The 23,233-nt window shown below is 43.4% G+C and overlaps 1 protein-coding gene across 5 annotated transcripts in view; it reads left to right on the top strand.

Moving 5' to 3' along the window:
* Positions 1-23,233, top strand: part of ABCC5 (ATP binding cassette subfamily C member 5) — a 90,033-nt gene that overhangs the window by 30,492 nt on the left and 36,308 nt on the right. For 2 of the 5 annotated variants that reach the window (XM_049105665.1, XM_025451594.3), the window contains exons 4-15: positions 103-258; positions 936-1,083; positions 6,003-6,236; positions 6,387-6,560; positions 7,159-7,306; positions 9,415-9,563; positions 10,378-10,485; positions 13,871-14,227; positions 17,535-17,606; positions 19,974-20,098; positions 20,220-20,292; positions 22,807-23,010. In XM_049105665.1, coding sequence (XP_048961622.1) covers positions 103-258; positions 936-1,083; positions 6,003-6,236; positions 6,387-6,560; positions 7,159-7,306; positions 9,415-9,563; positions 10,378-10,485; positions 13,871-14,227; positions 17,535-17,606; positions 19,974-20,098; positions 20,220-20,292; positions 22,807-23,010 — 1,948 coding nt within the window. Of the gene's footprint in view, positions 1-102; positions 259-935; positions 1,084-3,548; positions 5,244-6,002; positions 6,237-6,386; positions 6,561-7,158; positions 7,307-9,414; positions 9,564-10,377; positions 10,486-13,870; positions 14,228-17,534; positions 17,607-19,973; positions 20,099-20,219; positions 20,293-22,806; positions 23,011-23,233 lie in introns of those variants that run through there. The other 3 variants (XM_049105668.1, XM_049105667.1, XM_049105666.1) reach the window with 3 other exon arrangements.

Below are 23,233 nucleotides of genomic sequence, written 5' to 3'. Positions count from 1 at the left end.
TGTTTTTAGTCAGGAACTCTGTTTAATAAACAGTGTATTATAAATGCTGGCTAGCCTCTCTCAGTCATTGACAATTTCGTGCTTTGGGTTTTCTCTCCTTAGACACCAGCACCCAGTGGACAATGCTGGGCTCTTCTCCTGCATGACATTTTCTTGGCTTTCTCCTCTGGCCCGCATGGCCCACAGGAAGGGGGAGCTCTCAATGGAGGATGTGTGGTCTTTGTCCAAGCACGAGTCTTCTGACGTGAACTGCAGAAGGTAGGCGTCTCTGGTCCACCCTCGTCTCCCACATACCGGGTGTATAGGGCCTGAGCTAGCAGGGGGAGTCCAGCAGTGTGACGCCCTCAGCTCTGTGTTCTTTTAGGATCTGAGCTGTCCTGTGGAGGGAGGGTAGCCTGGGGATGACTTTCTCTTTGCTCTTCTGCTTTATCTCCTATTTCACCTTTAATCCTGTTTTAACCACGGGCTTTCTCTCTCTCTCTCAGCCCTGCTTCTCTTCCTGAGTCTACAGGGAAATTATGTTGCTGCCTTGTGACAGAATGCATTTTTGTGGTAGCTGATTATCATGATTAAAATTTAGTTTGCAACTTTGCAGTTGACCATAGGATCCTTCAGAAAGAGTTGGGGACCCTTGAGAAAGGAAGTTCTTAGCCATAAATGAATTCTATTCAGGGATAATTTTTTTGGGTGGAAGGAAGGACTTTTGTTCTCATCATTTCCTGTCTCCTGAGAGGCTCCTGAGGGTAAATATGTAGTTGCCCAGGAAGGATATTTTTCCCCAGAAGGTGAAGTCTGTGTACATAGTTCATTAGTTCAAAGAAGAGGCTGGTGTGAGTGGTGTCAAAGCCTGGAGACAAAAAGCAATGGAAAGAGGGAAACTAGGGTGTCTGATCACCTGGGGAGATGTGTAACAGAGGACATGTGCCCTTGTTAAGACTAGAGAGACTGTGGCAAGAAGAGCTGAATGAAGTTGGGCCAGACGCTGCTTCCCTCCGAAGGGTTGTGTGGATCTTCTGCCGTACAAGGCTCATCCTCTCCATCGTGTGCCTGATGATCACGCAGCTGGCTGGCTTCAGTGGACCAGTAAGTTCTAACCATCCCTTCTGACAGTCTCCAGGGGCCCGGCCATGGCCAGCTCTAACACTCTTATTCTGTTGCAGGGGTTGTGCTCACCGTTGGGCTAGTTAGCAGCCTTAGAGATGCCTCTAGGTCTGTTGGAAGGGAACCATTGATTTTGGAATGAATGGTAGCTGGTCAGCAGCTGAAAGCATGAGCGGCCGTGTTGCCAGAGAAGAGCTGGAACTGGCTTGCTTTCCTGGGGCGGGTGAAGATGAATGATTCTGGCTCCGCGCAGGACTGTGCTTCTTTGCTGTGTGTTGACATGAAACGACAGTCTTGGTTTGGGAAGATGTGTCTTGTGGTGCTGTGAGTGGGCGAGAGCAGTGTTGTGTGGCATAGGCTGCTGAGCTAGTGCTGGTGACACACTGAATGCCTGGAGGCAGAGTTGTCAGGTGTTTGGTGGTTCTGTGGCCAATGAGCCCGAAGAAACTAGATGAGTGTTGAGGTTTTTAGAGTCCAACCTGGAGTCTATTTTAAGTTTTGGTTTATAGTGTAAACTGTGTGGCAGGTGTCGGGGTGGCAGCCGTGGTTTTTTCCTAGCGTGTACTGAAGCAGAGTAGGTAAGAGAGTGATGTTCACACTGTTTTCTGGACACCTGTTTCTTACACCTGCTGTGCTGCTTTACACTTGAGACTTTGATTAAATCTATTTTCTACATATTTGCCTTGAGGCATCGGAGCAGTAGTACTACTTATACTGTGCATTTTCCGTGTGTGGGTAAGCTGGAGGTTCATGGTTTTGGTAAGTATATGCCTAAGATGCATGGTGATTAGGTAAAACTAATTTGCAGTTTTTTGTTTTTTTTTGTTGTTGTTTGTTTGTTTTTTGTTTTTTAAATGTTTGATGCCTTTAAAAGTTCTGATCTCTTTTCTCAAGCAGAGAACACTACTTTTCTGGTATTAGGTTTCTATATTAATTGACCAACTAACACACTTTTGTATAAGTTTTAAGTAAGAGAGACCATGTGAGTGAATATTATGTTACTGACCAAAATGGCAAACATTTTCATAGGACCAGCTTCCCCCAAGAAGAGCTTCTGTCATTGTTTCACTACAGGGCTGGTGGCTGCTCTGAATCTTCTGTAGAATTCTTTGAACTGGGTAGCACAATATGTAGGCTTTCTTGATTCCATTTGGCCAGTGCAAGAAGTTCATTGGCTCCCCCCATGCCAAAAAAAGAAAAAAAGAAAAAGAAAAACCAACAAAAAACAAAACCAAAAAGGGAAGAAATTCCAAAGATTGTTGAGATTTTAATTTTTTATTTGGGAATAAAACGTACCTATGCATTTTCAGTTTGGGGGCCTACAGTCACTCCCTGGAGCATCTGCATATTCCTTTTTCTCTCTTTTAAGCTACAGCATACTGGAATGCTTACTCTAGTAAACTCTTCTAGATGCCAGGGAAACACTGAGAGCCTTCCTTTAATAGGAAAACAGCAACACATTTTTCCTTCTCTCCACCCTGTTGGAGAAGAGCAACTTAAGGCCTGTGTTATTTCATGGGATGCCATCCTCGAACAATTGAGAAAGCAATGGTCCCATCCATAGTCTCTCTAAATGATAGAAAGATTTAAAACTATAAGCAAAGCAAGCTTCTTTTTCTTCTTCTTCTTCTTCTTCTTCTTTTTTTTTTTTTGGAGTACCAATTCTAATAAATTTCTCTTTAATTGGAAATTAAAGAATCAGCCTGGTTTTGAGATTCATGCTAGCAATGAGCGTACCTTCTGTTCTGTGGATTTAAATCCTTTCAAAGGACATCCATTTTAGATTTCTGCACATTTTCCAATATGGCACAACTTTCCAACTGGCTTAGTCTGTCCTTACAGAAATCCATGTAAAGAACTTACTCTCCAAATACGGGGATAGTTCTTTTCTCCCCTCAGGCATCGCTGAACCTTGATAGCCATATGCAGAATATATAAAACCACCAAGTTAGTGTGTATGTATGTTTTTTAACTGGCCAGACATCTGTACATCAAGATGATCCGAGGTTTTAGTGATGCCAGTGGACCAGAGCTCTGTGCAGTGTCCAGAGGTCACAATAGTGTTAATGGAGTTCCAGAATGTATAAGGGTATGGTCCTGACCTAACATGAAGAGTGGCCAGACTTGCTAAAGTTACAGAGATGATATGTGGCCTTCTTGGATTTGAACAGTTTAAAAAGACCAGGCCTGACCTCTGATTTTTGTGTAAAGAATTAGCATCCACCCTGTAGATCTGCAAGAGAAGGCTACCTCCTGCAGTGCTATATCTTGGTGAATGCTAACTCTGCTCAAGGGCCTTTTGGGGAAAGAGCAGTGAATAGCCTCTAGAGAGGTAAGTTTTCCACCTTCCCAACCTCTCCCCAGCTGCAGCTTGCTTGGTGCTGTCAGGATCTGGATTTGGGGGGAGTCTCTCTGTAGTGGAACCAGTGACAGAAGCTGTTCTTTAGAATTTTCAGGATGGCTGTATTCTGCGGTCAGAATGAGAGAGTCAAGCTGAGCAGAATCTCTCGCCAAGAGTTCAGGTAAGGTAATGTTTATTCACTGGGAATGCTTTCCACAGCCAGACAGCTATGCTGACAATCTCGAGTTTTCTCCCAGTTTATTTACATTTAAATGCTAAGTTTGTAACTTTTTAAAGCTAAATTTTGCTTGGATTTTTCATGAGAACCTTTTTTTCTTTATTCCATACAAAATGGTTTGAAATGTAATTGTTTCTTTAAAAAAAAAACAAAAACCCTCTGTGTTGGAAATTTTTTAATCTGCTGTTTCCTCTTCCCCTCCCCCACCCCTGAAAGTTTTACATAATGTAAGCCTTCGTTATTATGTCTTTTTACCTTCCCTCCGGGCTCCCCACCTCTGGGAGGTACTAATGCTATTACCCAGTGCTGAAAAATGGCACTGTAAAGGTATGGGAAGGAAGGAACCCCAAACTACAACCTGCTGTCCTTTCACGCCTTCCTCTGGAGACTGTTCCATCAGTGCCGAGGTGTGTGAGAAAATGCTTTACGGCACCGCCATCTTACTGAGTTGCTTCACGTGAGGAAAAATGGGGTCTTGACCTTGCCACTCAGTGACTCAGTTCCACATTTTGGATTGCATACTGGAAAAGAAGCCAATCTTCTTGCTAGTAAACCAACAACCCAGCTGTATGCAGTGGTGACCCAAACAGTGGATATAAACCTAAAAATCTGAGGGAGGGGAGAGGTGGAATACAATAGTTCTCGGAATCTGAAACCTCCTATTTATTTGATCAGGTTACTTAACCGACGCTTGACAGAAATCTGATTGGTGGGGATCTCTTAGGATCTAGCGGACATCTGGTATTAATTTCCTTTCAGGAAAAAATGAGAAATGCCAGTTAGCCCAGAGAGCGTCTGGGTTCTGGAATTCAGCATTAGCCGCCTCAGGACAATTGTGTCTGGCCTCCATTTTTGTCTGTCACTCAGAGCTGGCTTCCACCTACAGTACCCTGTGCTATGAGGATCCGGGGTAGTTGGGTGGATGGGTTCCTCGTTTTTTTTTTTTTTTTTTTTATTCCTTCCTTCAGGGTGGGGGATCGCTTTGGCTTTCTTTTGTTGTGGCTTGTTTTTATTTCATTTTCGGCAAGATCAATTTTAGCTGCAAGGACTTGAAAAAAGACTCTTGAAGGATGCCGCCAGTTTTTCCTTGAGGCCTAGATTTTTGTATTCTGTCCTGAACAGAAGTCACTCGTCATACAGCCTGCTGAACCAGTAGCACCCAGTGATTTTAAGCAGAGTTACCGCTTTGGGGAGTTTTTAGTTTTGCTTTGTTTTTTAATTCTCTTTCCTTAAGCAGCAAGGTCTTATTCCTGGAGAATCTACTCCATTGCAGACTCACTGCAGCTTCAGGAGCCTTAATCGATTAAGTGCTGTCAGCTTGATGTACTACTCCGGACTCTGGAAACAGATATCGGTTCTATTCTGTATTTCCACTATGTGTAGCTAAAACGACAGTCGGAGGCCAGATGACCTGTTAGATGGCTAGCCTTGTAAAATTCGACTCTGTATGTTCCCATGTATGTTACCGCAATGCTCCTCCTGTTGTACAGTGTCTGTGAGATGCTCTTTGAAGATGGTACTTTTATTTTTTTTTCATTTTCAATAAAAGTACATTACCTCCCACTTCCTGGTATTTAATCCTGTTGCTGAATGTGCCTTGTGTGAGTGTGTGCTCCGGCGTTGCAGGACCTCAGAGCTGGAGGTGGCACTCGGTGGTTCTTGGGGGCTGGCTGCCTTCCCTCACTGCAGGTGGTGTTAGACATATGCTACCTGAGGTAACATGTTTTTGTTTTTGGGAGGGAGTGGGGAGCGGGGGAGGGCACACGGGTGGGTTTCTGGATTTTGGATAGTCTGCTTTGTTTGCTTTCTTCTGTACTATTAAACTGCCGATGTTTATTTTCAGGAATGTTTTGCAAATGCACTTCTCACTCTTCCCCAGTCCAACTGTAGGTACACTGTTCCTTTTTATCAAATAAGCACGTTTGAAACGATCCAAAAAAAAAAAAGGTCTTAATTTCCTTTAAAGACATGTATCAATGTGTGGAGATACTGGAATAAGGTCCAATATATATTTTTTAATGACCGGTGTTTAGAATTAATTTCAGCTCTTGGACAGGTTTATGTTACATTAGAAAGAGTAACGGTTTTGGTGGTGTCCTTAAGGAAGAAAAACTCAGTTTAGGCCTACCTCCTGCGAAACGCCCTGAATAAATATCCGCAGGCATAGAGTCAGTCGTACCTGGTCCTTTAGGGTCTTCCTCTGCATATTGTATGTGCCACTGTACGGTGGAGCTGCTTTCTCTTTCTAACTTAACATAAAACTGTGGCGTGGTGTGTGGGTGCAGTGGAGATGTTGACAGCAGCATGTGTTTCTCCCTGTAGGCCTTCGTGGTGAAACACCTCTTGGAATACACCCAGGTCACAGATTCTAACCTCAAGTACAGCTTGCTGTTGGTCCTGGGCCTCCTCCTGACAGAAGTCGTGCGCTCTTGGTCACTGGCACTGACTTGGGCATTGAATTACCGAACTGGTGTCCGCTTGCGGGGGGCCATCCTCACCATGGCGTTTAAGAAGATCCTTAAGTTAAAGAACATTAAAGAGAAGTCTGTGGGTGAGGTGAGTAAAGGGTGTTTGCTTCAGAACAGAGAGAGCTCCCTGCTTGAGCTCTTCCTTTCTGTTGGATCTCTGCTTTGTCTTTCTTCTTCCTCCTGAGGCCAGTGGCCAGCATTCTTTCAGGGTCCTCTCATTGCCCTTTGTGTCTTATAGCTCATCAACCTGTGTTCCAATGACGGGCAGAGGATGTTCGAAGCAGCCGCAGTTGGCAGCTTATTGGCTGGAGGACCCATTGTTGCCATTTTAGGCATGATTTATAACGTAATTATTCTAGGACCAACAGGCTTCCTAGGATCAGCTGTTTTTATCCTCTTTTATCCAGCAATGGTGAGTAAGCCTCCTTGCTGTATCACAGCAGCTTCTCCTTACATGAGTTAACTTCCACTAGGTTTTATATAGTAGACATTGCTGAGGTATCACATCTCTGATTGGAAATTTCCTCAGAGCAGGTACCTGGTTTGGAAAAGTCTGAAAAGAGCTATACAGTATTCAGTCCATGTTGGCAGAATTTTGTCCTGAGAGGAAGGTGTCCTGTGAATAAAGGCCCAGACTCTCACTGAGACTTAAAAAGAGAGTCTGAGAGAAGGAGGAGGCCAGCAGGTGAACTCTGCCCTTGAGAACATGGGAGTGTCTGAGTCTGTCTCAATTTGATGCTAACTGATATGGCTCTTCTGCTTCCCTTTGGTAGCACTCAATATCCACAATTACTATGAGAACAAATACTTATCTTAACTTCCTTACAAAGATATAAGAATTTAAAAATATTTTATTATAATTTAATAGACCAATTTTACTAAAGGGCAGTACAACTACAGATACTCATTTTATTTATAATAATCTTGAGCAAATTTATTTCCCAGAAAGACTAGACAGTTCTTAAGTTTGAATAAACTCTGACTTGGCATGACCTCGCTTTTCCTTTCAGATGTTTGTGTCACGAATCACTGCATATTTCAGGAGAAAATGTGTGACTACCACAGATGAACGTGTCCAGAAGATGAATGAAGTTCTCACTTATATTAAATTTATTAAAATGTATGCCTGGGTCAAAGCATTTTCTCAAATTGTTCAAAGTGAGTTTACAGATTTCATATGTGCATGTGGTAGAAGAGCTTTATGTCTTTGCTTCCTGAGCATGTTAGCTGCTAGGAATCCTAATATCATAGGATCATAATATTTTACAGATATTATTATAATATCTTGTAATCTTTATATTGAAAGGGATATTAGAGACTTGAACTCATAATCTCATTTCACACAGGAGAAAACTAAGACCAGAAAATTGTGATTTTTCCCAAGATAACTACACTAGTTATAAGCAACACATTCAGTTTCAAAGCTCCCTATCTATACTGTCATCCTGCCCATAATTTTGTAGCCTGGCCATGAAGACATCATAGAAAACAATATCAAGTGGCTCCTGAGAGCTCCACCCTTTCCTCCCTGCCACAGGTATATGTGCATCACAGGTAGTAAGTGAAGTGTGAGATCCTGGAGGAGCGGAAGAAGTGCCACACTAGGGGTCAGAACAGCTGGACTCGGCCTAGCTCAGCTGCTCAGCCACTGGGGCTTTTGGCTTGTTTTTTATTTTTATCTTCGAACAATAGACTTATGTTGAGTAACAAGGCCTATCCTGGTTATCCTATCAGTAAATTCAACGTAGACATAAACATGTCTAATATGTAAATGCCACAATGATTGGAGGAGTAATTAGAGACTGGAACATTCAAAAAGGTCTCAACAAAAGTTAGAATGATGGGCCTTAAAAAAGATGACATTTAAGAGGGGTATATTTAAAGACACTTCACAACTGAAAAAAGAAGACATATTTACATTTAAACTTAAGTATAAAAGATATGGGCTGTTAATTGACCACCTCATAGTGAGCTAAACTCAATACGTGGTGGATGCAACAGTTAATGGAGTTTTCCGTTGAATAGAAATCCAGCCTTCAGATCAAGGAAGCTGTTTTATTTTAACTGCTTGGCTTGTCGATTAAACCTTCAGGAACATTGTGTCCAGTTCATAAACTTTATTTATCAGTGGTCATCAGTAGGAGGTGGCCACTGAGAGGTGTCCAGCAGTGGTTTAGGCAGCCTTGTTAAGTAGTGAATTCATTGCCAGTAGAATGGAACCAATGGATGTTAATTGGATATCTGCCAAGCATGTTGTAGGCAGCTGTCCTTTCTGCCTCTCTTATTCTATGGTTTTATAATTTTCTTTCTGAGAGTCTACTTATCCTTCAGCCCCTGAATTTGGTATCTTTACCTGTGTAAGTTTGAAAAGAGTATTCTTTCTCATTATGGACTTAGGCAAGGTATATGGTAAATGTGAAAACAATGGGTTAGATTTTTTTCAAATATGATTTAGGAGCTAGCTCTGAAGATAGTTCCCAACTTCTTGGGCAGTGGTAATACCTTTAAGGTGAGCGCAAAGCTGCTCAGAAGAATTGCTTTTATGTTTAAAACTTAAAAAAACACATATACAAAACTCGCCACTATTGTCCTACTTCCTACAACATGGTCTTTAATACTCTAGGGTTGCTCTGTTAATAAGGATCTCAGTTTTGCAAATACTTCAGAAAAATCATTCTACCTACAAAAATTGTATTTCACTCACCTTCTGTCAATCATCCTCGCTGCTTTTTGTGTGAAAGCCTCTACCCAGCACTGATGTATGGTAGGCACGGTCATAAACCCGAGTTTTTTTTTTTGTTTTTTTTTTTTAACCTGAGTTCTTTTTAATTCTCCATTACCGTGGTATGGTCTTTTCTGTGATTACCTGGCCAGAAATACACAACAACCAGGCAAGCAAACGAAACTGCCAACTGCAGATACAATTACTGTGTTCATTCCTTCTAGATGGAAGATGTTTGCAAGCAAAATCAGAGTAAGGCGGATGATCATTGCACTGATAAGTAGGGACTGCTTTCTGTTAGGTTCATTCTGTGACTTGATTCCATTTCAAACCCCAGGCTTATGTACTGGTATTAGTAGTAATAATTGGTAGTCATGTTGACCTAGCTTTTGCATCACAGGTTTTAAAGAGTTGTTTTAAACCCTATGTGCCTGAAGACCTACCGAGTGTTCTTTAGTGACAGAGGACCAATGTCCCATGGTTTCTTTTGAGTTGCTTTCAAATTGGCTTGCTTTTCAGCAATTGGCTTGCTTTTTATTCTTAGAAATCCGAGAGGAGGAACGTCGGATATTGGAAAAAGCTGGGTACTTTCAGAGCATCACTGTTGGTGTGGCTCCCATTGTGATGGTGATTGCCAGTGTGGTGACTTTCTCTGTTCATATGACCCTTGGCTTTGATCTCACAGCAGCACAGGTCAGTGGATTCTCAGGGTTCGGGAAGATTTTAGAAATACCGCACATAGAGATGCTCTGGTCCTCTTGTTTCTGGATTTGGAGGTGCTACCAGTAATATTATTTTTCTTTCATGGGATTAAGCCAAGAAGTAGAAGAGTGGAGATTCAGCCCTAAATATAAATAACATATGGGTTGTTTTAAGTTAACCCAACTTTGGATTTAATTCTGAAAATTCAGACCATCCTTTGGTTCAGATTTACTGAATTTTTTTTTTTTTTAAGATTTTATTTACTTATTCATGAGAGACACACAGAGAGAGGCAGAGACACAGGCAGAGGAAGAAGTAGGCTGCCTGCAGAGAACCGGATGTGGGACTTGATCCTGGGATCCCGGGATCACGCCCTGAGCCAAAGGTGGATGCTCCACCACTGAGCCACTCAGGTGTCCCAGATTTACTAGAATTTTAACTGAAGGTCTCATAAAAGCTGTACCTTTAAAAAAAAAAAAAAAAGTGTATGTGGAGTGCCTGGGTGGCTCAGTCAGTTAAGCATCCGACTACTGATTTGAGCTCAGGTCATGATTCAGTGTCAAGATCAAGCCCTGCACTGAGTTCGCACTCAGTGGGGAGTCTGCTTGGGATTCTCTTTCCCTCTCTCTCTGCCTCTCCTCCCTATAAATAAATAAATCTTAAAAAAAAAAAAGCATATGTGACTCATACCAACTTTGACATAAAGTTGCAGCCTTCCTTAAATCTGAAAGAAAATTGATGATGTTTTGTTATTTTTGTTGCAGACTCTAATCCAGTTTAGTTTCTTTTCTTTTCCTACTTTCAGGCTTTCACAGTGGTGACTGTCTTCAATTCCATGACTTTTGCTTTGAAAGTAACACCATTCTCTGTAAAATCCCTCTCGGAAGCATCAGTTGCTGTTGACAGATTTAAGGTAAGTGGCTCCCTTCCCCTCCTTCGTGGCAGGAGCCATCCTTGGCAAAACTAACTGCTGCCTTTATTCCAATGGGCCACACAAGGCTGGCCAAACTTGGTTTTTGTTCACTTTTAGCCTTCAGTCAAGTTGGTAAGAAAGGGAGCAGTGGAGGAGAGTGAATTAAGGGAGGGGGCTAGTTAACTTTTCAAGTGAATGTGAAGTTTTACCTTTTGTGGACAGCCCATCAATTCTGTGCTCCCAGGATTTGTGTTCCCCTTCAGAGGCAGGCCCTTCTTGGGCCTGACATGGGTACATGTCCTAACTTCCTGGGACTTTCAGTAATTCAAACCCTGAAGAACAGAACTGTTAGGTGACTGTCAGCTTTTCCTCACCTTGATCTGTTGTCAACCTCTACCAAAATGCTGTCATCATTTTGATTGGTCAGGATGCTAAGCCGTTTACGATACTTTCTTTTTCCTTCCCTGTAATTGCTGCTCATGATGCAGGAAATGCAGTGACCTGGGAATAGTCATACAATGAGATCATGTCGCAAGTGCAGCTAGGAAAGTATCAGGTCTTTTCTAGAGGTGGTTAGTTGATCACACTTCAACTGTGTTCTTTATGCCTTCAGAACAATACAAATAGATGATATAAGAGAGATATAGATTCTGGAGGGTGGGAGGATATTTGAAAGTGGTTAATACTTTTTAAAAAGGAGCAGCACCTGTATGGGCTAGAATTCTGTGACAATGCCCCTATAGGGAGTAGCTCCTACACTCCTGCCAAGCCTTCTTAACTAGTGAGAACAATGCAAAAGCAACGTTGGTCACTTGAAGGCTTTTGAGGCTCAGGTGTCTGAGGCATTAACATCCTCACCTTACATGTTCCAGGAGAAAACAATTGAGAATAATGGAGAATATGAAGAACGGAGAATAGCTTTCCAAGATTTGTTTATACGCTATTTATTTATAGTTAACAAGATGAATTTTGTTTGGGCAAGAAAGCCAGTCCTCAATAATGCATCCCCCAGCCCTGTGCCCTCTCTCACTCCAGGCTGGCTGCTAGAAGGCTAAGAGCCAGAGCCATATAAAAGAAATGGTCTAATTGTAATCAGAGCTTTATTTTGCTAAACCTACAATACCTAGTCATGAAAGAAAGCATATGTTTTGACCATAAGTTTGTCCCCCTGTCCTTGTTAATGAAGGGATTTGGTAATATTTTGGATGAAAGAATAAGGGTTTATAGTATAGGTTTGTTTTCCCTGTTTCTCAAGGACAGGCTTCTCTTCATTTACTAATGAGGACTTGCATTAGCAGGTGGCTTTTCACACCACTGCTCCTTCCTCTATCCAGGAAACTTCAGAGTTAATAATAGAAGCAAAATCACCCATAGCTGTATTATATGCCCCTTGAGACTTCAGTTCCATTCTGTCTTATTCTTCTTGGCAGACTCCTCCTGCCTCTCTTCTCTCTCTTCTTTTCTCTCTCTCCCCTTCCCCTTCTTTCTCCGCCTTCTATCAGGAGGATGATAACATGTAGAAAGACAGTAAGAAGCCACCTTGAGACTTTTCTGTTAAGATTGTTGTCAGTATAGGGTTGCTCATTTTTAGCAAATAAAAAGGTAGGACAGGTAGGACACCCAGTTAGTTAATAACTGCATGGGACATACTTACACTACCAAATTATTCATTGTTTCTCTAGAATCAGAATGTAACTAGATGTCCTGTATTTTATCTGCAACTTTCTGTCCTCTTTTCTGCTCAACAGATACACTCTGAGTGAATGAGGGTTGTGTTTTGATAGTCGGTATTCTATAGTAAAATTGAGGTTTATGGTTTATGGACATCTAAGATTCTGTTGTCCTGGCAGAGTCCAGTCCAGGTAGATATAAATTCAAGTGCTGTTAGGCCCTTGTATGCCTCTGCATGTCTCAAGAGGAAGTCAAGCTGCAAGGAGCCCATGGGAAGGAAATGTGGAGAAGGAGCTGTGCAAAGTAGAGCACTGGCTTGTTTTTTTCATAGTCCATTGAGGCCTGAAGGATCCCTTTAATAACTCCTTGTAGAAGACAAATGATGAGAATTCTATCAGCGTATGGTTTTACTCTGTGAAGGTGGTCAAAATATTTGGCAGGTTATTCTTAGCTCAGTCTCTCCAGAAGGCTCTGAATGAGTGAAAGCAACAGTTGTTTTGGAAAATTAAACCTAAGTTTGATGAAGAGTGAAGGTTATCGAGGGTATTTAGAACCATGACACTTCTGGGAAGATTGGAGATTAGGAATGTGGCAATCAAAGCTTGAAGTTTAGGATGTAGGAGAAAGGGCTTACTCTAGGGGAAGGAGATTATATGTTACATTTAATAACACCTTCAAACTTTAAAATAGTTGAGGGTTCTCAGTAAATAAGCAGAGTCTTGACCCTGAAAGTCACCTTTTATCTAAAGTCTAATGTTTAAAATATTTTTTATTAAAAATTTTTAAAAATCATATTGGGAATCCAACTGGGATAGCATTCTATGGAGATTTGCAGTTTAGAGAGCTGTTGGAACTGGGTTCAAGATCATGAGCACAAATAATTAGGTTTATTATGGTCAGTGCTTCAAATCTAATTTCAGAAATACTTAGCTTTTCAATCGTTCCACTTTTATTCCCTAACATAACTCAAAGGGACTCTGAGAATGAGTGGATGGAAAGTCTTGTTGTCTCCCCAAGGATGTTTCTGAGAGAGAGAGATCCTTCACTTCCTCCCAAGTCCATTCCTTTGGGTGTTTGAATCCTCACAAGTTCCAAAGCAGAACTTTGAAGACATGAGAACTTGGCAAAAAAAGAGGCACTCTGCTGGTGATAAAACCTTTGGTACTCCCTTCTAACCCAAGCAAGCTAGGTCTGGTTACCACATCTCAGCTTGCTTCTCCCCATACACACATGTCACGTTGTTGGTAAGGGATGTGTACAGACTTTGAGGTTCTGCAGGAGTGTTCTGGAAGGGAAATGGTGTGCTGAGGGCCCGTCTAGGAGAGCAACATGCCTTTTGGTTTTTCTGCTTGCATTTTACTACCTGCTTTTCAGCAAGTCATGGGTGAGAACAAAGGGCTGCATATACGGGTTAGTTAAGTGCACTTTGACCACAGTAGATTGGTAGAAAGGAAAAGGCAGATTAGGATGTGATTGGTAGCATAGAGAGTTGAGCCACTGAGCAGGCCCCTGTCCTTCCTGAGGGTGTCCCCACACCCCCATGACCTCTTGCCGGGCCCAAGACTAGGCTACACTAATGAGCTACCTTTTGCCCTTCAGCTTCCTTCCACTGTATAGCCTGATGTGTTTTGCCACGTGAGTGTGCGCCCTAGGCTTGTCCCCCTGGTCTTGATCCAGTGTCTCATCTTTGCACCTCTCTCACAACTCCTATCAGAGTTTGTTTCTGATGGAAGAGGTTCACATGATAAAGAAAAAACCAGCCAGCCCTCACATCAAGATAGAGGTGAAAAATGCCACCTTGGCATGGGACTCCTCCCACTCCAGTATCCAGAACTCACCCAAGCTGACCCCCAAAACGAAAAAAGACAAGAGGGCTGCCAGGGGCAAGAAAGAGAAGGTGAGACAGCTGCAGCGTGCTGAGCAGCAGGCAGTGCTGGCAGAACAGAAAGGCCATCTCCTCCTGGACAGTGACGAGCGGCCCAGTCCCGAGGAGGATGAGGGCAAGCACATTCACCTGGGGAACCTCCGCCTGCAGAGGACATTGTACAACATCGACCTGGAAATTGAGGAGGTAAGCCCTGTGCCTCCCCATACCCCACGTGCAACCCATCTGTCTGCAGGTATCTGAGGGCATCTCCTCCGCAAGAGCCGGTGGCTGCTTTCCTTACACCTGAGTACCTTGTGGCTGGGACTGGTTTTGAACTAAAGAGCAAATCTGGCCAGCTCCAACTCTACAAAGGAATATTTAGGCATCTAATAGGAGAACTTAATACCAACTGATCTCATGAGATGCTCATTTTACAAGCAAGGAAATGAAGCATTCAAGTAGATTTTCTAAGACTTTGCCCTGAATAGATTCTAGTTGTTACAGTTGCCTATAAGTTCTAATAATTATTTCTGGTTATTATAACTCTGGGTGAGCTTCTCATTACCACTAGGCTGTGCATAGCATAGACTCTGGTCCATATAAGAACTCTCCATGCTGTTATGGACAAATCTATGTGATTATTTATATATTTTTATTGAAGCATAATTAATAGCCAATGTATTAGTGTACATTACATTACATGTGTACATTAGTACACAATGTATTAGTGTACAATGTATTGGTTCTGTAATTATTTTTAACAATTGGCAATAATGAAGGATCATTATGATGAATGATGTCACAGCCCGGGTAGCAGAGGACTAGCGTCTCTCAGAGGGGCTTCTGTGCAGAGTGACAACAACAGACTCCAGGTCAGGCCTTTGCAGATAGTCTGTGACAGGGAACCAGCTGCACCATTCAGAAGGTCCGAGATGTATATCTATTTGTTCATTGACTGTTTTTGGAATGCCAGCTTTATGTTAGGCCCCGTTGTGGGTCTGGGGCTAGAGCCGCAGAAAACCAACTAGACAAAACTCTCTGTGCTCCTGTAGCTTATGATTTAGTGGGCAAAGGCAGATAGTAAACAAGCACAATATATGGTATGTCAGATGGTGATAAGGGCTGTGAGGATGATAGAGTTCTGAGGACGATGGAGTGCTGGGACCCGCAGCAGGTGTGGTTGCAATTTAAACAGGCTGCCTGAGGGCAGCCTCATTTAAAAAGTGATATTTGAGCAAAAGCCACGAGGTGAAGGAGAGAGCCATATGGATATCTGGGAAGATCATTCTAGGCAGAAGGAACAGAAGCACAGAGGCCCTGAAGTCTGCAGTGTGCCTCTTCCAGAGCAGAGTGAGCACGGGACAGAATAGCAGATGCTGGGGGCAGAGAGGCAGTTGGGGTGCCAGAGCCTCCCGTAGTGACTTTGCCTTTACTCTGAGTGGGAAGAGAAGCCATTGCAAGGTTTGGAGAAGAATAATAAGATCTGGGACGCCTAGGTGGCTCAGTGGTTGAGCATCTGCCTTCGGCTCAGGTCATGATCCTGGGGTCCTAGGATTGAGTCCCACATCGGGTTCCCCATAAGGAGCCTGCTTCTCCCTCTGCCTGTGTCTCCACCTCTCTCTGTGTCTTTCATGAATAAATAAATAAAATCTTAAAAAAAAGAATAAGATCTGACTTACATATGAAGAGAAACATTCTAGCTCCTGGCTTCAGAAGAGTATGGAGGGAAACAAGGTAGGAGAACAGTGAATCCAGGAGAAGCATATCTTGGACCAAGAGTGGTGATGAGACATGTTTACCTACATAACTGAGCTAGGGAGTGGTGGGTTTCAATGCAGCGTATATCAATATCAGCTGAGGTATGTTACATGGACCCAGAGCCAAACTGGAGAGAGAACAACAAAGCTCCCAGCTCTTGAAAGCTGTAAACAAAAGCGGGCGATGGTCCTTAGTGAGAGCACCTGAAACCACTAGTGTAGTGTTAACTTCTAACAACAGGCTTCTTATTTAATAAGAGTTTTCTTGATTATTGAGGCAGCTCTATTACATTTATAATCAGCCCTCTTAGAGGATTATCCCTTATATTCAGCTGAAATGTACTCTTCTTTTTTTTTTTTTTTTTGTTTTTTTTTTGAAATGTACTCTTCTTTCTTTTGATTCTCATGCTACCCTTTAGAGCCCACATTCACATGATAGACCTTTAGCTATTTGGAGAGGGGTACCCTTACTTCTTCCAGCCCCCCCTCTTCAGGGAGGGGAAGGGAAGTTAATGTTTGCATGAGATCCTCTGGGCCCGGGGCACTTCATTGTTGTTATCTCTATTAGTCACCACCGAGTCATGAGAACAGAGTTTTCTCTCTGTAAAACCTAACTGATTTAAGTAGAGATCTATAAAACCTAACTGATTTAAGTAGAGATTGAACCCTTGACTTGGTTTCCTCATTCCTACAAGGCTGTAATCTTTCAAACTCTGGGACCGTGTCAGAAACTTCGTTTGTCCAATATTGTCCAAGACACTGTACTTTGTCTATAAAGACCACTCCTTCCCTGAAGTTGCTTTTAGCCCAGTGAGAAACCCTGTAAGTCACCAGACCATGATCACATAGTTAGCAGGTGCTCCTGGAGCTGGGGGTTCAAATCAAGACCTGTCTGCCTCCAGAATTCATACTCTTTTTCTTAAAAAAATATTTTATTTATTTATTCATTCATGAGAGACACAGAGGCAGAGACATAGGCAGAGACAGAAGCAGGCTCCCTGAGGGGAGCCCAATGTGGGACTCGATCCCAAGATCCTGGGATCATGACCTGAGCCAAAGACAGATGCTCAACCACTGAGCCACCCAGCTGCCCTAACGAGTGGCCCTTTTGAAATTGCCTGTCCATTCTTGAAAACTTTCAACACCACCTATTAAGAACTCATTATTTTGCCTGGGGAGATTCAGTTAATTACTGAATCAGGGGGAAATCAGGCTTTCCCCTCACTTTTAATTTTTAAGTGAGATTGATGACTTCTTGGAAATCTTTTGTAGAAAAATGGAAACAGTGGTGCACAGAGTTTTTATTGAAAATAATTCATAGGCCCTAGAGAAAAAAATCCTATAAAATCAAATGCAAAGCAGTAATTTTCAAGAGCCTTGCCCCCATTTCTAAAAACAACAAAAATAAAGAATCAAAAAAACCATGGGTTGCCAAAAAAGTAAGAAAGAGGCTGGGCCTCTCTAAAAGTGATGTGGGATACCTTCCTGTGTGTGGCATATTTAAGTTCTCTAAATGGCTTACATATAACATTTAACATGTTACATGTTATACAGATATTTTCTCCTATGTATCCCCACAAAAACCCTGTGAAGTAGGTGGCTGACAGGTAAGTGACTTGCAGGGTCATCAGGAGGATAGTTCCCCTCTAGATGGACTGTCATTAATGTGTTTTTCCTCGAAGAAGTAGCAGTACCTAGAGATGAGTGGTCAGTGGCCCTTTAATGACCTTCCTTTCTCTATGTGCTTTGTCCAGGGTAAACTGGTTGGAATCTGTGGCAGTGTGGGAAGTGGAAAAACCTCTCTCATTTCAGCCATTTTAGGCCAGGTAATATTTTTGTTTTGTCCTTGGCCTTTTCTGCTTCTTTCTCTGTAATCTGTTTAACAAGAGTCTTGGGAAGAATGAATTTACTTCCCGAAGGGAGTCAGGAAAGGTAGAAACAAAATGAACCCTTGGTCTGTGTTATGCCCCCTGCCCCCCAACCACATTCCCATCCCTTAGCAGCATCGCATCTGGGAGTGGGTTCAGTGGATACCTAAGGAATGATTGATACATAGCTGGAGCCATCTACTCCTCCTGCCTTCTTTTATTCAGCATGTATTTATTGAGTGCCGCATGTATGCCAGACAGCGTGTTGGGAAATGTCAGAGATGAGAGGCAGACTGCCAACACAGAACTAAACTCCCAAGAACTGACTGACCAGCATTACCAGCCTCTCTGTCAGAGAGATCACTGTCAGGATTTGATCTAGAAGCAAAGCACCACTCTGTTTTCAACCTAACCATTAAAAGAATTATGCCCTTGGGAGCTGATGGACTAGCTTGGGAGCTATGGCTTCTAGACATACAAGCATAGCACAAGGCAAAATGTGAATGGTTTGCAGAGGGGCCGGCAGAGGGCTGTCAGCATTTAGAGTGGGGCAGGTGCAAGGGTCATCCAGCTAAGACAAATGTGTGTCTTCCTATGTTTTCAAACCAAATAATAGGGAAAAGGAACAAGGTACTTCCACCTGCTTTTATTTTTTTTCTTATTTTTATTTTTTTAAATTTATGATAGGCACACAGTGAGAGAGAGAGAGAGAGAGGCAGAGACACAGGCAGAGGGAGAAGCAGGCTCCATGCACAGGGAGCCCGACATGGGACTCGATCCCGGGTCTCCAGGATCGCGCCCTGGGCCAAAGGCAGGCGCCAAACCGCTGCGCCACCCAGGGATCCCTCCACCTGCTTTTAATCTTGAATTAAACTAGCTTGGCTTAGATGATCAAGATGCAGATAAACTTGAACTTATTCTTATCTGCCTGCGGATAAGGTCCAATGAATTATTTATCCATATTGAGGAAATTAAACACATGCAAGAGGGAGTTGCGGAAGATTGTTTTGTGGTGTCCTGGTTATGGAATATTTTGTCTTGTTCAGTGTCACTGTCACAGTTGGTAGAGTGTGGCTCTCCTCCAGAGCAGTGATACCCAGTGTGGTCTGAGGAAAGCTGGATTCAAATCATCTGGAGTGATAGCGCCCCCACCCCACTGCTTCATGAGACTCTTCATTGGTTGGGCTTTGGAAACAGCCAAAACCTCCTAGGTGTTCTGATAATTTCGGCGTCAGATTTAAGGGTCAATGATAAGAGACACAGGGGAAATGAACGGGGAAGTGATATTGAGTGGGTGATGGTTAGGTTGAAAATGAGTGGGGCTTTGCTTCTAGATCAAATCCTGACAGCGATCTCTCTGACAGGGAGGCTGGTAATGCTGGTTGGCCTCACTTCTTAGGAGTTTAATTCTGTGTTGGCAGTCTGCAGTGTGGGTGTTCCTGCTGCTACAGCCAGAGGAGTTGAGTTTCTGCAGTAGACCCTCCATGGGTTTCTGAGCACTTTGGGTGCAAAGCAGGGCACTTACCAGTTTGTGGGCAGTTGGTACCGCTGTTATGATGTGTGGTGGGTGCACCCATGTACGTACACTGTGTGTTAACAGTGTTTGAGAGGGCAAGCTTGGATGTGCAGGATGGGTAACAAAACTTTGTTTCAAGCTGTAACATCCCTTATCCAAGACAGATATCTACTGTCTGTCCCAAAAGGAACCCCGACAGGATAAAATGGATAAATAATATCAATCACTGTGGCTGAAAACACAACTCAAAGCACACGGCTCATCATGCAGTCTCTTCATGTTGAACCAGAGGGTCCATCCTCATTATATGGATACTCCATAATACTAGTTGATGTCTAACGATTTTTTTTCCCCTTTGGTCCTCATTTTGCAGAAGCAGCTGGTTTAGCCAACAGCCTGGATTAATTAATTCTATAGATGAATTGAGGCAGGAACTAGCTCTAAATCCTTGCAGCATCCTCCCCAGGGGCCTTCTGAAAGGGCCTTCCGCTCTAGTGCTTCCCTCAGTTAAAATAGTTTGCAATTAGGAAGAAAGGATATAGAGTAGCTTATGGGTTGCTGAATGAATTGTTTGTTCATTCAAGTCATAGATTATGCTGGGTTTGTATCACACTTTAGCAAGGAGTACTTTTATTTTCTTTGCTGCTGTAGCTCTCTGTGGAATGAAGGCAAGGTCTGGATTCGGGTCCAAAGAGCATCCAAGGAAATTACCCAAATGTTGAACTCCATTGTGGAATTGTGGGGGGTTCTGTTGGCTTAGGGTGGTGGTTTTGCATCATGATGCCATTGGATGGTGTCTGTCTCCCTAGATGACACTTCTAGAGGGCAGCATTGCAGTCAGTGGAACCTTCGCTTATGTGGCCCAGCAGGCCTGGATCCTCAATGCCACTCTGAGAGACAACATCCTCTTTGGGAAGGAATTTGATGAAGAAAGGCAAGGAATGTTTGGTTTCTGTCATGCTTTCCGTCTTGGCCGTGTGAGACGCAAGGCAGCCCAAGTCAGCACGCTCTCCTCCAACCATGACCCTGATGCTAAGTCTCTTTATGTCCTTCAGATACAACTCTGTGCTGAACAGCTGCTGCCTGAGGCCTGACCTGGCCATTCTTCCCAACAGTGACCTGACTGAGGTACAGACCTTCTGCCCCTGATGGACAATGTGTTTAGCAGAGAGGAAGATAGGTGGCAGGCCTGTGCCAGAGCCACCCCTTAGTAATGTATCTTAAGTGTGGGAGTGCCTACACAGGGTGTTTTGCTTTCATTGGGACTTTATATCGGAAAGCATTTGATCCTTAGGGCAGGGTTATCAACGCTACTTGTTTGAAGCATATACATTTTTTCTTTTTTTTAAGATTTTAAAAAATTATTCATGAGAGACAGAGAGAGAGAGAGAGAGAGAGAGGCAGAGACACAGGCAGAGGGAGAAGCAGGCTCCATGCAGGGAGCCTGACATGGGACTCAATCCCGGGTCTCCAGGATCACGCTCTGGGTTGAAGGCAGCACTAAACCGCTGAGCCACCTGGGCTGCCCCAAATATTTCATATGTCATGTGGATTTTTTTAATCTTTTTTTTTTTTTAAGAGAGAGTGCACAAACATGCACACACACAAAAGGGTGTGAGAAGGGACAGAGGGAGTGGGAGAGAGAGAATCTTAAGCAGATCCACACTCGTTGCAGAGCTCAGTGCTGGGCTTGATCTCACAACCCTGAGATCATGACCTGAGCTGAAATCAGGAGTCAGATGCTTGCCTGACTAAGCCACCCAGGCGCTCCATATGTCATGCGGGTTTTAAACAACATCCCATTGTTGCTTCGGAGTTAATGTTTTCTACACTATTCATTTTAAAAACCATAAGTCAAGTATGTGCTTGTTCTTCTCTGAACTTGGTTCTGTCAGCCAGCCTCCTTACCCATATACAGTCTTTAGAAGAGCCCTCTTCAATTAGAAAGGAAAAGGCCTTAGCAAAAGTCTATCTTCCTTTGGCTTTCTGCCCTGGAACAGTTTGCAGAGGTGCGTCTTTAACACTGGTTTGTGTTCTTTGGCTGGACACTTCTTTCCCATGACGTGCCCTGAAGGTCTCTGGGGGCTGGCACTTTTTTCAGCTGATTTCAATGAAATCCTTCAAACCAGATTTGGTGAATGGTTTCATTCGTTCACTTGTTGTCAGATCTTAGTCCCCAGATCCATAGTAGACCAGCAGCAACAGTTTTGTTGGGAAGTGGTTTAGCAATGCGTTCTTAGGCCTCACCCCACAGCTACTGAATCAGAAAATCTAGGGCCAGGGCCCAGCCATCTGTTTCAACAGCCCTGCAGGTATTCTGATACATGCTCAAATTTGAAATCTCTGAATTCGATGAATTTTTTTTTTTTTTTAAGGACAAGTTGTTTTTAAATTATAGAGCCAGTTACCTTTTGACAATTGATTTATCCATGTGTTTATTTAGTAACTTTTATCAGATGCTTGCTGTGTGCCAGCCCCATGTGCAGGAACTGCTGGGCACTGGGAATATAACGGAATAGGATAATGATCTGTGCCCTCAAAGAGCTTACAGTGGAAAGGATAAGATACTTGACAAAATAAGCACAAAATAAGCTGATAAAAGAGTCCACTTTCAAAACTTAAATTAAAAAAGAAAATAAAGAGCACCCTTTCTTTTGGGCAGTAGTAAAGAAAAGAGTGGGGGAGGTTTCACAGAGGATAGGATTCTGGAGCTGAGCAGGTATAGTACAGAAAAGGCATGAAGGGGCACCTGGGTGGCTCAGTGGTTGAGCATTTGCCTTCAGCTCAGGTCACCATCCTGGTGTCCTGGGATTGAGTCCCACGTCGGGTACCCCGCAGGGAGCCTGCTTCTCCCTCTACCTATGTCTCTTTGTGTCTCTCTCCCTGTGTCTCTCATGAATAAATAAATTTTTTATAAAAGTTTGCAAAATCCTTAAAAAAAAAAAATGGCATGGCAGTCGTGCAAAGGTTCATAATAGACACATAATTTAAAATGGCTTAGAGGGATCCCTGGGTGGCGCAGCGGTTTGGTGCCTGCCTTTGGCCCAGGGCGCGATCCTGGAGACCCGGGATCGAATCCCATGTTGGGCTCCCGGTGCATGGAGCCTGCTTCTCCCTCTGCCTGTGTCTCTGCCTCTCTCTCTCTGTGACTATCATAAATAAATAAAAAAAATTTTTTTTAAAAAATGGCTTAGATCCCAGGGAGTGGAAGAGAGGTTGGTTGGCCATGGAGGCTAAAAAACTGCCATGGAGCCAGATGGTAAAGGGCCTGCTTTCTATGACATGTTTGTTTAGATTTCTATTTTTAGGGCTGTTAGACTTTTTAGGTGGGACATGGTCAGCTTTGTGTGTTGGAGAGATCTTTCTGCCCACAGAGAATGGATTGGAGTGGTATGTCCAGGGGGAGTGTAAGGCCAGAGGTAAGATGAGTAACCAGCTGTTTATGGGAGAGGAGGAGTTGTCTTCCTCTGGTCTGGCTCCCCCAGTTCCAATGTGAACCCTGGAGGATTGGAGTGGCAATTCCTCCAGGTGGGGAATTCAGTAGAAGGAGCTGGTTTGAGAGGAGCAGTGACCACGGTGATCACTGAGCATGGTACTGGACTTGAGCTGGAGGTACTCACTGTGCTTTCTGGACTCCTATAGATTGGTGAGAGAGGAGCAAATCTGAGTGGTGGGCAGCGCCAAAGGATCAGCCTGGCCCGGGCCTTGTATAGTGACCGGGACATCTACATCCTGGATGACCCCCTCAGTGCCTTAGATGCCCATGTGGGCAACCATATCTTCAACAGTGCTATCCAGAAGCACCTCAAGTCTAAGACGGTTCTGTTTGTTACCCACCAGTTACAGGTATGGGGCGGGTCCTTTCCCAGGCTGCCCACCTTGGCTTGGGAAATCAGGAACAGGGAGGTGGGCTTGATTTGAGTCCCTCCCTAGAACTCCCTAGAGGTTCCTGGAATCATCAGTGTTAATTTCCTCAGCAAATAGCCCCCAGCCCATTGTACCAATAAAGCTCACTGTACCCATGTACCAGATGGCCATCTGAATGAGAGAGCCTTGGAGCCTGTCAGCT

Source organism: Canis lupus, chromosome 34 (genome assembly GCF_003254725.2).
Source record: "Canis lupus dingo isolate Sandy chromosome 34, ASM325472v2, whole genome shotgun sequence".
Classification (NCBI taxonomy): Eukaryota; Metazoa; Chordata; class Mammalia; order Carnivora; family Canidae; genus Canis; species Canis lupus.
The sequence above is the reverse complement of the archived record's forward strand: the minus strand, read 5'-3'. Positions and strand labels throughout refer to the sequence as shown.